Below are 16,544 nucleotides of genomic sequence, written 5' to 3' on the forward strand. Positions count from 1 at the left end.
ATAAGGTTCCCTGATTCAGCGGGCCTTATCTCTCCTAACCTTCCTATCACAATACAAAGCTTCTCGCCCTACCTCCCATTCCCTCAGCTCGGAGCTCTGTCAGAGCTTAGTCCTCTGTGTGTGCTCGGGACCGAGCTGTCAGCACCGGGAGGAACCGAGCTTTCGGGTCTCCCTTTGGAGCTTCAGGGTGGAAGCCCGGCTGCCGCCTCTGCTCATGAGGACAGCTCGCCAATCCGGGCTCGGCTTGGGGACGATCGCCGTGGCCGCCCCGGCCGCGGTGGTTGAGCTGCCACACCGGACTCCAGGGTCTGGGAGTCAGAGTCCCTCGGGTAGGACGGTCCTGCCACTGCAGCCTTCTGGGCTGCAAGTCTTGGAAGCAAAGGCAAGGGCTGCAGTCGATTCTGGGAACAGTAGTCCAGGTGTGGATGGCTTGGACTCAGGCTGAAGCCGCAGTGGACCCTGGGAACTGTAGTTGTTTGAGGCCCCGTTCACCTTGTGGGCGCGGGGCGTACTGGGAGTTGTCGTGTGGGGGGCTCTCTGCCCGCGAGGCGAAGAGACCGCGGTGGGTGCTGGGAAGCAGAGCTGTCTGAGGCCCGCGGCCTGGTCGCGGTCGGTGGCTGAGGCTCCGGAAGGGGCAGTTTGCGGGACTCTGGCTCGGGGTCCCCGTTGCAGAGACAAGAACTGTCCTGTACTGACCGAGGTAGGAGAAGGGGGCCCCCTGCCCGAGCCGGGGTCCGCCGGGGCTGAGGTGACTGAGGGCGGTGGCCTCATCCCGAGCTCTGGAAGTCGTGGCTGCCCAGCCAGCAGCGCGGAGGAGATGCCCCAGCTGCGGCCCCGTTAAAGGCTGCGGCGCTGCGGCCGCGGGTCCGGCCCAGGCTGGGTGCCCCTGCCGCGGCGGGGAGGGAGCTGTCGTGGACGTCCCTGATCCTGCGTGACGAGGGTGGTGGTTGCGGAGTGACTGGCCCCCAGCCCGGCCCGGTTCGCCCGCACGGCCCCGCCGGCAGTGCCTCAGCTTCTTTCTCTCCTCGCCAGCTCCGCCCTCCACGCTCCGTTCTCAGCCGGCCCTGCCCTGAGCCATGTCGCAGGTAAATTGTGCTTCCTTTCTTCTAAATGCAGCTGTGTACACATAGGCTTTCCTTCTCCTGTAACTCCTACCCCTCTACCTGCCCTGCCTCCCTCTCTCGTGCTTGAGAGGACGTGAGAGGCTTCGTTGGGGGCGCGGCGCTGGGGGCGCTGTCCCGATGTGGGCGGGGTCTGAACGTAGACCTGGCTGTCCCGTTCTCCTTTTTGCCAAACGAATTCGGTGGAATGAGGAGTGCTTTAGGCTTCTCTCTCCCGCTGCCGTTCTTTCACTTATTAGTCCTGTTTTTATTGATTATTTTATTATTATTGTTTTATTGATTGTTTTCGTTGAGGCTAAATGCTTGGCAGGCAGTTGTGCTTCACAGAGGTGGGGGACAAGAAGGCCAGCCAGTCCAAATTATTCCGTCTGGATGCAGTTTCATTTCTCTGTCCTGCTTTTTTTCATGCTTGTCTCCAAATCCAGAGACTCTCCAACTTTTGCTGGGAGTCCAGTTTCCTTCTGTACTGCAGATCCCACTGCAGTATATTATATTAGGAAACAGCTTCCTTTATTAGCCAATAATCTATAACAAGTTATAGGGACTTGAATTTTTTTTTTTAACTGTAAAATATAACTCTGTCATACCTCTGGAACTGTTACTAGTTTGGGACTTTTAAAAATCCCGTTCATGCCTGATGGCTATGTGGATCACTCAAGTGCTGCAAAGCAGGGGCTTATTATTACCCCAACCCTGAGGGAAAAAGCTTTAGGTTCCACCCTGGAATGTCCTTATACTTTAGTCTTTATTCTTTTGTTCCCTGCCTTTGCTGAAACTGTCTCCAAGTTTCACAGCTATTTCTTCAGAAATGGGGATGCCTGGGATAAACCTGGGTGTCCCTTAAACAGGTGCTGCTGCTATATGCTACAGCCAGTAGTGACTACAAAGAAATTCTTGTCAAATCATTTTAAAATGTTGTTGGTTTAGTCACTAATGCATGTCCAACTCTATGCATCCCCATGGACTGTAGCCCGCCAGGCTCCTCTGTCCGTGGGATTTCCCCAGGCAAGGCTAGTGGAGTAGATTGCCATTTCCTTCTCCAGGGGATTCTCCTGACCTAGGGACCGAAGCCATGTGGCCTGTGTCTCCCACATTGGCAGGCGGATTCTTTACCGCTGAGCCATCAGGGAAGCCCCCGCTAAAGTAGGCTGGTATTAAGGAAAATATACATCCCCTATTAAACATAAAGGGATTGTCTTCATTATTGATAAAGTGTTGTGAGATCTTAAGAATATTTACAGCCAAAGCCAGAAATACATGTTGTTCACATGTATAGTCACAAAATTATAAATTATCTCAGGACAAAGCATATTTTTTTTTCAACTACACAATAAAACAAAACAGCTAAGCTCTTACTTATAGTCTTAATAATAACTCAGAATACTGAAAACTGTCATTGCACTACTTACGTACATTGTCCACCCTCCACAGTGGATTCATTTCACTCTTTGATCAGGGCCTTTGGGAGCATAGATGCTGGTTGTACAGATGTATGTGTGTCATTTCAGGGGTCAGTGACATTCAGAGATGTGTCCATAGACTTCTCCCGGGAGGAGTGGGAATGGCTCCAGCCTGCTCAGAGAGATTTGTACAGACATGTAATGTTGGAGAACTATGGCCACCTGGTCTCACTGGGTAGGTATTTCCTCTCATCTCCTCTGACCTTTGACCTTTAGGATGACTGTTGTGAATCTTGATTATCTGACTGATATTCCCAAGGAAGGAAAGTGTTTTTTTTGTTTTTTGTTTTCTTTCAAGAGGAGGGTTATAACTTCAACTAGTCTTTCGACATCTTTCATACTTATAGCTGGCATTTCTAATAATGGCCTCTTTTTTGGTAAGGATTCAAGGACTAATTTTGAATGTATTTCATTTTCCACAAGCAGGTCTTAACATTTCTAAGCCAGATGTGGTTTCCTTATTGGAGCAAGGGAAAGAGCCCTGGCTGGGGAATGGAGATGTAAGCAGAGAGCTGTTTCCAGGTGAGTGAGTGAGAAGCTGGTAATGAAGTTTTTTTTTTGAAGTTTTTTAAAATAACAACCCAAGCAGCCAGTGAGAAAGCAGTACTTTTTTATATGTTGGATAGAAAGTTTTCCTTGAATGGTGCCAGAGATACAGGAGGGGACTGTGAGGTCTTTCCCATGCAAGGGGATCACTTCACTCCTACTTACCTGTCTGCCTTCAGTTCTCTTCTCATCCTTTTCCTCACTTTATTTCTCTTCTCTTTCTTTTTAAAAATTGACATATGTGCTTTTATTGTCTTAAGTTAAAAGGTGTATATTTTTTCCTTTATATTGTTGTTCTAACCCTCTTGAGTAATTCATTATGCTTTGGTTAATTAATGGGTCTATTCCTTCACTAATATATTAACAATATTTATTTTTTAATCTCATTAAGACTTTCTCTTAGGTAGTATGCCTCAGAGAGTAGAAGGCATGGCATAGTGAGATAGTGGGTCTATAAATAACTTGGTTAGAGGTCCTCAAGTTGGCAGTTCAACAATTAGAAGAAAGGAATTTCCAGTTGGTGTTAAAGACCTGGGTAATTCAAATAGGGATAGTAGTAACAGAAATAAAAAAGACAGAAAAAGGGTCAGTTTTTGAGAAAATGTGGTGAATTAGCTTGAGATATGCATGGTGTGATGGTATTTCCAAGTAGAGAGGTGCAACAAACTACTGGAATATGTCTTAGAAAAGAATTCAAGTTAGGAATGTAGAACTGGGAATCTTGTATTAAGAAGGAAAAAATAGAAGCAATGAGATTGATTGAGAAGAGCTTTGAAAGCCTTCTTCATGTTAGGTTGAAATAAAATTGCTGATGAAGCTCTTTAAGAAATCAATATGGCCATGCTCCACCATTTAAGATTCTGACATAGAAGACCTTTGGAGCCTAAATTGCATGTATTTATGACAATTTGCATAAGTTCTGTAGTTGATTCTGAAGCCTACCTCTATTGGAAATATACTGGCCTTTAGAGAGTGGTCCTCTGGAGATAACAGAGGAACACTTACATTTAAAGAGAAGAAGCTAATGGAAGGACTAGTGACAGGACAGAAGATGCCTTGAAAACAGAGTTCTGACTTTGAGAGCAAGACTTCCAGGAGTAAGTACATGGAAAGAGAGTCCTGTATGGCTGAAAGTCACAAGGTGGGACAAGTGCCCAGAGACTTCCTCATCAAAGGATGAATTGAAGAAAAAGCCTCTAATACCACTACTTTAATATAGCTCTTGCAATTTTTGTGTGTTCCTTCCAGTACCCCCTTTTTTTGGTGAGTTAAATTTTATTGGGGGCAAAATGAGCACTGCAGCCCAGGAGACAGCACCTCAGATAGTTCTGAGGAACTGTTCCCCCATAACTTTTTTGAAAGGTGAAATAGCTCACAGAAATAAGGCATAAAACATAAACATGCAGCTTAAATTATTATAAGACACCCATGTATCTGCCACTCAGGTCGGTAAACACAGAAGTCCTGGGTCCCTAAGAGCTCTTTGGGTGCTCATCCCAGTCACTCCCCACTGCACCCCCTGCAAAGGTAATTAATTTTCTTTAATGATAGTAACTTGCTTGGTTTTCTTTATAGCTTTTTCAACTGTTTGTGTCTCTAGTCACTAGTTTACATCTGTATGTTTATGACTTTTTTACAGATAATCATAATATGTATGTTCTAATTTACTTCTCTCAAAATTATTATTATAATCAGATATTTTGCATATTGATCTAGGAGTTTGTTTCATTGTACAAGTAGATACAACCCAGTTTATCCATTCTGTTATTGACAGCTTCTTGGGTTGTTTGCAGTTTAGGGCTGTTGCAAGTAACATTGCTGTTGTCCTTGGGTCCTGGCACATCCTGGCACAGGGTTCCTGTGGTTTATATCTAGAACTGGAATTGCTGAGCCAGAGGATGATGTGCCTCTTTCACATCATTAGATGATGCCAAAATGTTTTCCAAAGTGTTTTTACTGACTTGCACTCCCACAAACACCATAAGTGAGTTCCTCTTGCTCCCCATGTTTACCAACACCATGTACTATTAGATATCATAATCTTCACACCTGTCAGGAGATAGCACACCTGTTAGGAGTGTGTGCGGTGGGAGCTTAATCTAGTTTAAATGTGCATTCTACAATTACTGATGAAGTTGAGCACCTTTTCATATGTTTATTGAGTATTTAGATACCCTCTTTTATGAAGCGCCTCTTAGTTTTTGCTCATTTATTGTATTCTTTTCTTGTTTTGTAGGAATTACAAATTTTGGATACAAATCCTTTGCAATTCTATTCACTTCAAATATCTTCTCTTACATGTGACTTACTTTTCCCCTTAAAACCTCTTTTAATGAACAGAAATTCTTAATTCTAGTGCTGTCAGATTCATCAGTCCTTCCCTTTATGAGGGTTTTTTTTTTTTTTTGGATGTGTTTAAGAAATATTTCCCTACCATGAGGTCATGATGATGTTTTCCCAGATTTTCTTTTTTAAAAGCCTAGTCGTTTTGCCATTCACATTTAGATCCATGGTTCACTTTGGATTTATTTTTGTGTGTCACATGACTTAGTGGTCAGTTTTGGTGTCTTCTTTGTTGACATCCATTTCTCAAGGTACCATTTACTGATATGTCTGCCCTTTCCTTCACTGGTTACTCATAAATTAAGTTGTTGTGCCCTGGGTAGGAAGAGTCAATATTGGGAAAATGACTATACTACCAGATGCAATCTACAGATTCAGTGTGCCCCTATCAAATCACCAATGGCATTCTTCACAGAACTAGAACAAAAAAATTCACAATTCATATGGAAACACAAAAGATCCCGAATAGCCAAAGCAATCTTCAGAAAGTTAAGTTTTTGTGTATGTTTCTGGGTTCCCTATTTTTTTTTCTATTTTTCTATCTTTGCATAAATCAATAGTCAGTTATGGATTTAATACTGGATAACATTTGATTGTATTTGCCTCACCTCATTCCTTTTTTTGCTGAATAATGTCATTTACAGACATCTTGACACTTCACTATATAGTACTTCATTATCATGTATAAAGTATAGGGATATTTTCTATACAATTGGAATATTTTTCACATCAGAATAACAGTTTTCCCTAATTTTGTTTTAATGCAGTATCCATATATAAATGATTCATAAATGTGTTTATAACTGGATTGTCTTTTCCCTGTGGGATTATGAAATGTTCCTCTATGTCCTGTAACTGAGTTGTAACTTTTTTTTTAATGTTAAGACTTTGGGTCTTATTTAAATCTTGTTGAGATACTAACTTTATTTAAGCAGGCTGTCAATATGGATAAGTTCTAACCTGTTTTCTCTGTACATGGATCCAATGACAGTCTGGTTTTCAAAGCCTTTGCAGGTCTATTTCATTCATCCCCATAAGCACCTCTTAGTGGCCTTTCCGGAACTTAGACAGTGGGTTCAGCTTTAGGTGTTTTATTTAGGGTCAGATCCATGCATGCACAGCTCAAGGATGAGCCCAGAATTTCATACACAACTTTACGAGATCACTTTCTTGAGCTCCTTTTTTCACAATCTCCCCTTTCCTTTTTGGCTCCCAGGGACCCCTCTTTCAGGTCTTCTGGATAGAAAGGTAGACCTTTAGGTTCCCCTCTGTACTTCTGTAACTTTGTCTGCCTCTGTAGCCATGCAACAAGGGGACAGAGGAAAAAAACAAGGTGAGGGGTATTACCCCTGTGCTCTTAGGATGATAGGTTTTCCTGCTGAGGGAGGAAATGTTACTCTGCCTTGGAGTGTTAATTGCCTATATGGTCATCACTGCTGCAGCATGCTTTGGGTTTGAGCAGAAGAGAATGGGAAATGAACAAACAATAAGATTTCTCTGTATGGCCCCCCTCTCCCATTTATAAGACAGAAATAAAGGCTTCTCTTGGAGCTCTTTACCTGTTGCCCAGTTCTTGCTTTCAGGTTGCATTTGACTTTAGGCCTGGAGAGAGTGGAGATGGGAAAAAATACAAGAAACTCAGTTGTGTTACTTTGTGTTTTGACTTCCTTCTGCAGTCAGCTTGCTACCATTTACCTTTTAAAATACTCAGCTACCTCCTTTATGCACTGTTCATGGTTTTCACTTGTACTTAGTGGGAGAGCCAGTCAGAGTATACTTAGTCCATCTGTACACGCTGGGAGCCAGTCATATTTTATAAGTGAAGAAAAAAAAAACAGAGTTACAGCATGTGTAAAGATTATGCTAATAAAGTGAGAGGATGAGGTTCAGTTTAGATTGAGCAAAAGTATAAAGTGTAAGAGGAAAATGGTGGGAATTAAGGATGGTTCTGGAAAGCACTGGTCAGATCATACAGGTATTTTACAGGCTGTATTAATGAACTTAGAGTTCATCCCTAGGCTAATAGGGAGTCATCCAAAGATGTTAGGCAGGCAAGCACTTTAGTGACATTCTTCTGGCTGAAGTTTGTGAAACAGATTTATTGGAAGCAAGCCTAGGAAACAGGATAGCCATTTAAGAGTTGTTTCCATAACCTAATCTAGATGTAATCATCACCTGAACCATGGAGGTGTCCAGGGAATGGAAGAAGGTATACAGATGGCAACAAAGTAAGGAAGTGAACTCAGAAAGACCCGGTGATTGACTAGATAAATGACATGACGATGACTGAGGAATTGTGATTGACATCACTTTTTTGGCTGGTATTATTATTTCTTGGAAGAAAAAAAGGATGAGCAAGTTTGAAAAAAGAAAGATTATATCAATTTGTAACTTACTAAATTTTGGATCTTTGGGTTACTCAAGTATATAAATTCAGTAGGCAACTGAGTATCATAGTCTAGATCTTAAGAGAGAGATCACAGTGCTTCTCAAATTTTAGTCCTCTGGATTGTTTTAAAACATACTTCCAGGGCCCTCTCCAGAAATTTTGAGTCATTAGGTTTGGGACAGAACTCAAGAATTGACATTTTTAACAAGCCCCCGTGATACTGATGCTGAGTTAAAATACACATTTAGGAGTTACCTGTACAGCTTCTCAAGATTTTGAATTTTCTTTGTAAAATCTCCGTACCCCTGTTGTTGAATTTATTCTTAAGCAATTTTTTAAAGTTTCTTTTCTAAGAAGTTATATTGCTTTTCTATAGGAATGCTAATGACTTTGTATATTTATCTCTCAGTCTTTACTGTAGCATTTTAATAATATCTTAAACTTTCCCTGCAAATAATATATTGATTTTTCTATTAATTAATAAACTTTATTTTTTAAAAAAGCAGTCTTAGGTTCACAGCAAAACTGAGCGGAAAGTAGAGTTCCCGTGCCCATTCCCACCCTTCCCAGTCTTCCTCACTGACAACATCCACAGTTCAGTTCAGTCACTCAGTCATGTCCGACTCTTTGCAACGCCATGAATCGCAGCACGCCAGGCCTCCCTGTTCATCACCATCTCCCGGAGTTCACTCAGACTCACGTCCATCGAGTCCGTGATGCCATCCAGCCATCTCATCCTCGGTTGTCCCCTTCTCCTCCTGCCCCCAATCCCTCCCAGCATCAGAGTCTTTTCCAATGAGTCAACTCTTCTCATGAGGTGGCCAAAGTACTGGAGTTTCAACTTTAGCATCATTTCTTCCAAAGAAATCCCAGGGCTGATCTCCTTCAGAATGGACTGGTTGGATCTCCTTGCAGTCCAAGGGACTCTCAAGAGTCTTCTCCAATACCACAGTTCAAAAGCATCAATTCTTCGGCGCTCAGCCTTCTTCACAGTCTAACTCTCACATCCATACATGACCACAGGAAAAACCATAGCCTTGACTAGATGGACCTTAGTCGGCTAATGTCTCTGCTTGTGAATATGCTATCTAGGTTGGTCATAATTTTTCTTCCAAGGAGTAAGCGTCTTTTAATTTCATGGCTGCAGTCACCATCTGCAGTGATTCTGGAGCCCAAAAAAATAAAGTCTGACACCGTTTCCACTGTTTCCCCATCTATTTCCCATGAAGTGATGGAACCGGATGCCATGATCTTCGTTTTCTGAATGTTGAGCTTTAAGCCAACTTTTTCGCTCTCTTTCACTTTCATCAAGAGGCTTTTTAGCTCCTCTTCACTTTCTGCCATAAGGGTGGTGTCATCTGCATAGCTGAGGTTATTCATATTTCTCCCGGCAATCTTGATTCCAGCTTGTGTTGCTTCCAGTCCAGCGTTTCTCATGATGTACTCTGCATACAAGTTAAATAAGCAGGGTGACAATATACAGCCTTGACGTACTCCTTTTCCTATTTGGAACCAGTCTGCTGTTCCATGTCCAGTTCTAACTGTTGCTTCCTGACCTGCATACAGATTTCTCAAGAGGCAGGTCAGGTGGTCTGGTATTCCCAGCTCTTTCAGAATTGTCCACAGTTTATTGTGATCCACACAGTCAAAGGCTTTGGCATAGTCAAGAAAGCAGAAATAGATGTTTTTCTGGAACTCTCTTGCTTTTTCCATGATCCAGCGGATGTTGGAAATTTGATCTCTGGTTCCTCTGCCTTTTCTAAAACCAGCTTGAACGTCAGGGAGTTCACAGTTCACGTATTGCTGAAGCCTGGCTTGGAGAATTTTGAGCATTACTTTACTAGCATGTGAGATGAGTGCAACTGTGTGGTAGTTTGAGCATTCTTTGGCATTGCCTTTGTTTGGGATTGGAATGAAAACTGACCTTTTCCAGTCCTGTGGCCACTGCTGAGTTTTCCAAATTTGCTGGCATATTGAGGGCAGCACTTTCACAGCATCATCTTTCAGGATTTGAAACAGCTCAACTGGAATTCCATCACCTCCACTAGCTTTGTTCGTAGTGATGCTTTCTAAGGCCCACTTGACTTCACATTCCAAGACGTCTGGTTCTAGATTAGTGATCACATCATCATGACTATCTGGGTCGTGAAGATCTTTTTTGTACAGTTCTTCTGTGTATTCTTGCCACCTCTTCTTAATATCTTCTGCTTCTGTTAGGTCCATACCATTTCTGTCCTTTATTGAGCCCATCTTTGCATGAAATGTTCCCTTGGTATCTCTAATTTTCTTGAAGAGATCTCTAGTCTTTCCCAATCTGTTGTTTTCCTCTATTTCTTTGTATTGATTGCTGGAGAAGGCTTTCTTATCTCTTCTTGCTATTCTTTGGAACTCTGCATTTAGATGCCTATATCTTTCCTTTTCTCCTTTGCTTTTCACCTCTCTTCTTTTCACAGCTATTTGTAAGGCCTCCCCAGACAGCCATTTTGCTTTTTGCATTTCTTTTCCATGGGGATGGTCTTGATCCCTGTCTCCTGCACAATGTCACAACATCCACAGTATTACATTTTTCACGACTGATGAACATACCTTGACATATCATTATCACCCTAAGTCCATAGTTTAAAGGTTCTTTCTTGGTGTTGTACATTCTGTGCATTTTGACAAATGTGTAATGACATGTATCCATATGTTAGTATGATACAGAATAGTTTTACTGCCCTAAAAATCCTTATTCTCTGCCTACTCATCACTCTCTTCCCCCAACCCCTGGCAACCATGGATCTTTTTACTGTTTCCATAGTTTTTCCTTTTCCAGAGTATCATATAGTTGAATTCATAGTATTTAGCTTTTTCAGATTGGCTTTTTTCAGTTAATATTATGCATTTAAGGCTTATTCCTTTATACCTTTTCATGGTTTGATAGCTCATTTCTTTTTAGTGCTGAGTAATATCCTATAGTCTAGGTGTATCATGGTTTTCCATTCTCTTACTGAAAGACATCTTGTTTCTAAGTTTTGACAGTTATTAATAAAGCTGCCGTAAATGTCCATGTGTAGGTTTTTGTGTCGACATGTTTTAATTATTTGTGTAAATACCAAGGAATATGATTGCTGAATTGTATGGTAAGAGGATGTTCCATTTTATAGAAAAATGACAAACTGTTTTTCAAAGTGCCTGTACCATTTTTCATTCCCACCAGCAATGAATAAGAGTTCCTGTTGTTCCACATCCTTGTCAGCATATGTTGTTAGAGAATTGAATTTTGGCTATTTTGATAGGTGTGTAGTGGTATATCATTTTAATTTACAATTCCTTTATGACATATGATGTTGAGTATCTTTTTATATTCTTACTTGCCACCTATATATCTTCTTTGGTGAAGTGTCTGTTCATGTCTTTTGCCTATTTTTAAATTGGGTTGTTCATTTTCTTATTGTTGAGTTTTAAGAGTTCTTTGTATATTTTGGGTAGTAACTCTTGTCAGATATGTATTTTTGCAAATATTTTCTTTCAGTCTTTTCATCCTGTCTTCTTACTCCCTTGACATTGGCTATTTCAGAACAGAGGTTTTTAATTTTAGTGATGTCCACCTTATCAATTACTTCTTTCATGGATTGTGCCTTTGATGTTATATCCAAAAAGTCATCAATATAACTAACATCATCTAGGTTTTCTCCTTTGTTATCTTCTAGAAGCTTTATAGTTTTGTGTTTTACATTTAGTTCTGTGATCCATTTTGAGTTAATTTTTGTTAACAATGTAATCTGTCTAGGTTCGTTTTTATGCATGTGGATGTCTAGTTATTCCAGTACCCTTTTTTGAGAAGGCTGTATTTGCTTCTTGTGTTGTCCTTGCTATTTTGTCAAAGATCAGTTGACTATAATCATGCAGATCTGTTCTGCGCTCTCTCCTCTGTTCCATTTATCTCCTTGTCTAGTCTTTCACCAGTGCTACTCTATCTTGATTACTGTAGCATTACAGAAGTCTTGAAGTCAAGAGTCAGTCCTTTGACTGTTGTTCAGTGTTGTGTTAAGTATTCTAGGTCATTTTCTTTTTTGTATAAACTTTCGAGTCCATTTGTTGAGATCTGTGAAATAACTTGCTGGGATTTTGATTGGAATTTTGTTGAATCTGTGTACCAAGTTGGAAATAATTTTAAACTTCCAGAGTTTCAAATGCAATTGTCATTTTCAAGAATTCTGACAGCAAATAAAGTTTAAATAGAGGTGAAGATGATTAACCACCTATCCTTTACAATTATTTATCTTCCTAATAGTTTTGTTTTTCCCTCACCTTCAATTACTTATTTTTAGTCTCCTAATTCACCTACATCTTTCTTATTTAATGTCTTCTGGACATGACAACTATAAAAGTCATGCAATGCTAAGATTTTTTTTCAATATAATTCTCATTTTAAAATGGAAGAATGGCTTTTATGTTACTCAATACAAAAAATTAAAAAAATATTTGCTTTGTTTTTTCAGCTTCAAAGTCAAATGTTGAGACCCAAGAGTTTTCTCCAAAAAATGTCATATTAGAAGATGATTCATCCCAGTACTTGATAATGGAAAGATTTCTAAGCCAAGGCTCTGAGTATTCCAGTTTTAAAGAAGGCTGGAAATGTGAGGGTGATACTGAGATGCTGCAGGGAAATCAGGGATGCATCAGGCAAGTGACAGTTTCCCATCAAGAAGCCCTGTCTCAGCATGTGAATGTTAGTACTGTGGAGAGACCCTATGGATGCCATGAATGTGGAAAAACTTTCAGTCGGCGCTTTTCCCTTGTGTTACATCAGAGAACTCATACTGGAGAGAAACCATATGTATGTAAGGAATGTGGGAAAACCTTTAGCCAGATCTCAAACCTCGTAAAACATCAGATGATACATACAGGAAAGAAACCCCATGAATGTAAAGACTGTAATAAAACATTCAGTTACCTTTCTTTCCTCATTGAACACCAGAGAACACATACTGGGGAAAAACCCTATGAGTGTACTGAATGTGGAAAGGCCTTTAGTCGTGCCTCAAACCTCACTCGACATCAGAGAATTCACATAGGAAAGAAACAGTATGTATGCAGGAAATGTGGGAAGGCCTTTAGCAGTGGCTCTGAACTCATTCGTCACCAGATTACACACACTGGAGAGAAACCTTATGAATGCATTGAGTGTGGGAAGGCATTTCGCCGTTCTTCACATCTTACCCGTCATCAGAGTGTCCATACCTCCAAAACCCCCTATGAATGTAATGAATGCAGTAAAGCTTTCCGTTGCCACTCCTTCCTTATCAAACATCAGAGAATTCATGCTGGAGAAAAGCTCTATGAATGTGATGAATGTGGTAAAGTTTTCACATGGCATGCATCTCTTGCACAACATATGAAAATTCATACTGGAGAAAAACCCTACGCATGTACTGAATGTGACAAAACCTTTAGTAGGAGCTTTTCCCTCATTCTACATCAGATAACTCATACTGGGGAGAAGCCCTATGTATGTAAGGTATGCAATAAATCCTTCAGCTGGAGCTCAAACCTTGCTAAACATGAGAGAACACACACTCTAGAGAACTCCTATGAGTATGAAAATTCATTTAATTACCACTCATTCCTTACTGAACACCAGGGAATTCACACGATAGACAAAACCTAAGAATGTATAGACTAAAAAAAAAAAAAGTAGTTAATGCCTTACTTTGACTTCAGTGAACTCTTGAAAAGAAGCCTTATGTGAATATGTTGTGATTAAAATGTGGTCTATGCTGTAGTCAGTATTCTGGAGAAAACCCCCAGGAATATTTGGGAAAGCCATTAATAGCTGCTCATTCTCTTTTGTAACAATACAAGATGAAATCAATCAGTATTGAGAAGATTCATCTGGTGGTGGTGGTAGTGGTGGTGGTTTAGTCACTAAGTCGTGTCCAACTCTACGCCATGGACTGTAGCCTGCCAGGCTCCTCTGTCCATGAGATTTCCCAGGCAAGACCACTGGAGTGCTTTGCCATTTCCTTCTCCAGGGGATCTTCCTGACCCAGGGATCAACCCTGCATCTCCTGCATTGCAGACAGATTCTTTACCGCTGAGTCACCAGGGAAGCCTGTACTTTTTCCTGGAGATCAGAAAATTCATAATGAAGAAAAGTCAAACACAATGGGAAATTTTAAAATACTCTTCCTAAGCGGGGGAAAGCAACCCTATAAATGAACTTAACATAGGGTAACTTTCTTCAGTATTTCAAACCTGCAGAATTATCCTGGGGAAAAACCACCATTATAATGAGTGCGGCAAAATCTTAGAGTTCTAAGAAGTTATAACTGGATAGAATTGATGTGGGAGTTTGTTTTTTAATGGGAATGTTTGTTTTGGCTTTTTTAAAAAGCAAATTCATAAAAGCTATGAATAAATCTTTTGATTTATAGTAAATTAAATGTGGTACTGGCTGAGTTTGTTTCTTCACAGCAAGTGTGATTCTGAAACTGCAACTATCACAATATTGACATCAGCAAGAGTAGCTTGCTTTTGTAAACATTACAAAGACATAGAAGCATTTTTAGATATTTTATGGTTTTAACTTTGAATCAGAGTTTGGACCTAAGGTCATGATAATTCATGTTTACCCTTGAATCTGACTAGATGTCTTAATCAGTCTGAAATAACTGTAAATAGGATACATCACAGGAAAATGCCAAGGTTTTCCTCTTGCTCCAATTACAGTAAGAACATTTCTTTTGTAATCACATTTGTCAAATCAGATTGTTTTCATCTCCACATATACCTGCCCATTCTTTATTCTCCCATTTTAAAGATTGTGTTATCTTTGAGGCATCTGACTGCCTCCTAAGAACTTCTCTTGCATTTAGTACACGAGATACGTGATTTAGCACTCGGATAAGTGCTTCATTCAGAGAAGGTGATGGCACCCCACTCCAGTACTCTTGCCTGGAAAATCCCATGGGCGGAGGAGCCTGGTATGCTGTAGTCCATGGGGTCGCGAAAAGTCGGACACGACTGAGCAACTTCACTTTCACTTTTCATGCATTGGAGAAGGAAATGGCAACCCACTCCAATGTTCTTGCCTGGAGAATCCCAGGGACGGGGGAGCCTGGTGGGCTGCTGCCTCTGGGGTCACACAGAGTCAGGCACGACTGAAGCGACTTAGCAGCTGCTATGTCTGACTCTTCGCGACCCCATGGACTGCAGCCTACCAGGCTCCTCCGTCCATGGGATTTGCCAGTCAAGAGTACTGGAGTGGGTTGCCATTGCCTTCTCCAGGACTTAGCAGCAGCAAGTGCTTCATTAATGCATTTTTTTCATGTTCTTTCACAAGATGAGAGCTAGCATATTTCTTTTCCACTCAATGTAACAACAAAACACATAGCTGCTGTCTAATATTTACTTTTCTAGAACCATTCAAAGCTTCAAACTATTAGAACAGCTCCACTCTATAAACCCCCATTTTCCTATAGTGGTGGCCAATATGATTAATTTCCCTTGCACCCTGTGGCAATCTTTGATGAACAAGAATATATTTGTCATCTCAAATATATTTGTTACATTCAGAGGTATGACCATACACTTCTCCCAGGAGGAATGAGGCTGATTAAACCCTGCTCCAAATTTTTGTATGGGAATGTAATGATGGAGGACTATGGGAATCTGGTCTAAGATGGGTACTATTCCTCCAAATTCAGAATCTGAATTTAGGAATCTGCCTTCTCCATAGATCAGGACGTAAGCTCCAAGTTGCCTGGCTGAATTTGTAGTCCATGTTCTTGAAGTAATGTTTTAAATTGGTACAAGTTGGAAGTGGCATGCATCTGCTTTGGTTCTTCTACTGCTTCTCTTCCCTAGGATCTAGGAAAACCATAATATTTCAAATTATCTGTTTTCTCCTTATAAGCAGGACTTTCTATTTCTAAACCAAATGTGGCTCCTTATTGGAGCAAGGGAGAATGAAGAATGATGGAAAAAATGGGAACAGGCCTATGCTCAGGTGAGTGAGGGGCACTTAGGAACAGAGTATCTTTGCAGGCCACCACAAAGTCAGTTCACCAGATATGTTGCTTGAATAATTTTATAAAAAATAATAATTTTCCCCCCAAATTTACTTCATGCAGCATCATTCTGAACTACATAATTCACCCAAAGTTCCTCTTGTTCATTTGTGGTAAAATACTTCAGAAAATAAGAACTATGCTATTGTTTTTCATTTAATTAAAGTATAGATAATGCATCAAATGCATTAAAATATAGTTAATTCCTAAATTATACAATAAAAGATATGTCAAAACACTGAAAAGAGAAAGTGAAAGTTTGGATATTTCCATTTATATAGTATGCTTTCTTTGTTACAGCAGTGCAGTGCTGGCAATGTTGCTTTCACTCAATTTCAGTACAGAAATCTGTGTTACATCTTTCCATGGTTAACATAACAATCTTTTTTTTAAAATAAGCTATTGCAGAGGTAGCAGAAGACTAAAAGAAAAGCTTCTTGTTTTTCAAGATGAAATTCAGTAACAATGGCCGGCCAAACACAAGATAGAAAAGAAAATGGCAGAAATAAAGTATATGATGTACTTTAAATTACTCTTATATTATTTGTTCCAATTTGTTTGACAAAGAAACAATAGTGACATATAGTGTGACCATCTCAATACATCTGAAAGGGTAAACATCCAATATGAA

General features: G+C 40.4%; 1 protein-coding gene across 2 annotated transcripts; it reads left to right on the forward strand.

Moving 5' to 3' along the window:
• Nucleotides 1–511: 511 nt before the first annotated feature.
• Nucleotides 512–14,287, forward strand: ZNF140 (zinc finger protein 140). 2 transcript variants are annotated; one of them, XM_040251512.1, is made up of 5 exons: nucleotides 512–700; nucleotides 1,033–1,085; nucleotides 2,630–2,756; nucleotides 3,005–3,103; nucleotides 12,344–14,287. In XM_040251512.1, the coding sequence occupies exons 2-5, from the start codon at nucleotides 1,077–1,079 to the stop codon at nucleotides 13,510–13,512; spliced, it is 1,404 nt and encodes a 467-aa protein (XP_040107446.1). In that variant the 5' UTR covers nucleotides 512–700; nucleotides 1,033–1,076; the 3' UTR covers nucleotides 13,513–14,287. The 2 variants fall into 2 exon arrangements, with proteins under 2 accessions (XP_040107446.1, XP_040107447.1); XM_040251513.1 differs by having other exon boundaries at nucleotides 543–1,085; nucleotides 3,008–3,103.
• Nucleotides 14,288–16,544: the final 2,257 nt, after the last annotated feature.

This window comes from Oryx dammah, unplaced genomic scaffold, assembly GCF_014754425.2.
Source record: "Oryx dammah isolate SB20612 unplaced genomic scaffold, SCBI_Odam_1.1 HiC_scaffold_12, whole genome shotgun sequence".
NCBI lineage: Eukaryota > Metazoa > Chordata > Mammalia > Artiodactyla > Bovidae > Oryx > Oryx dammah.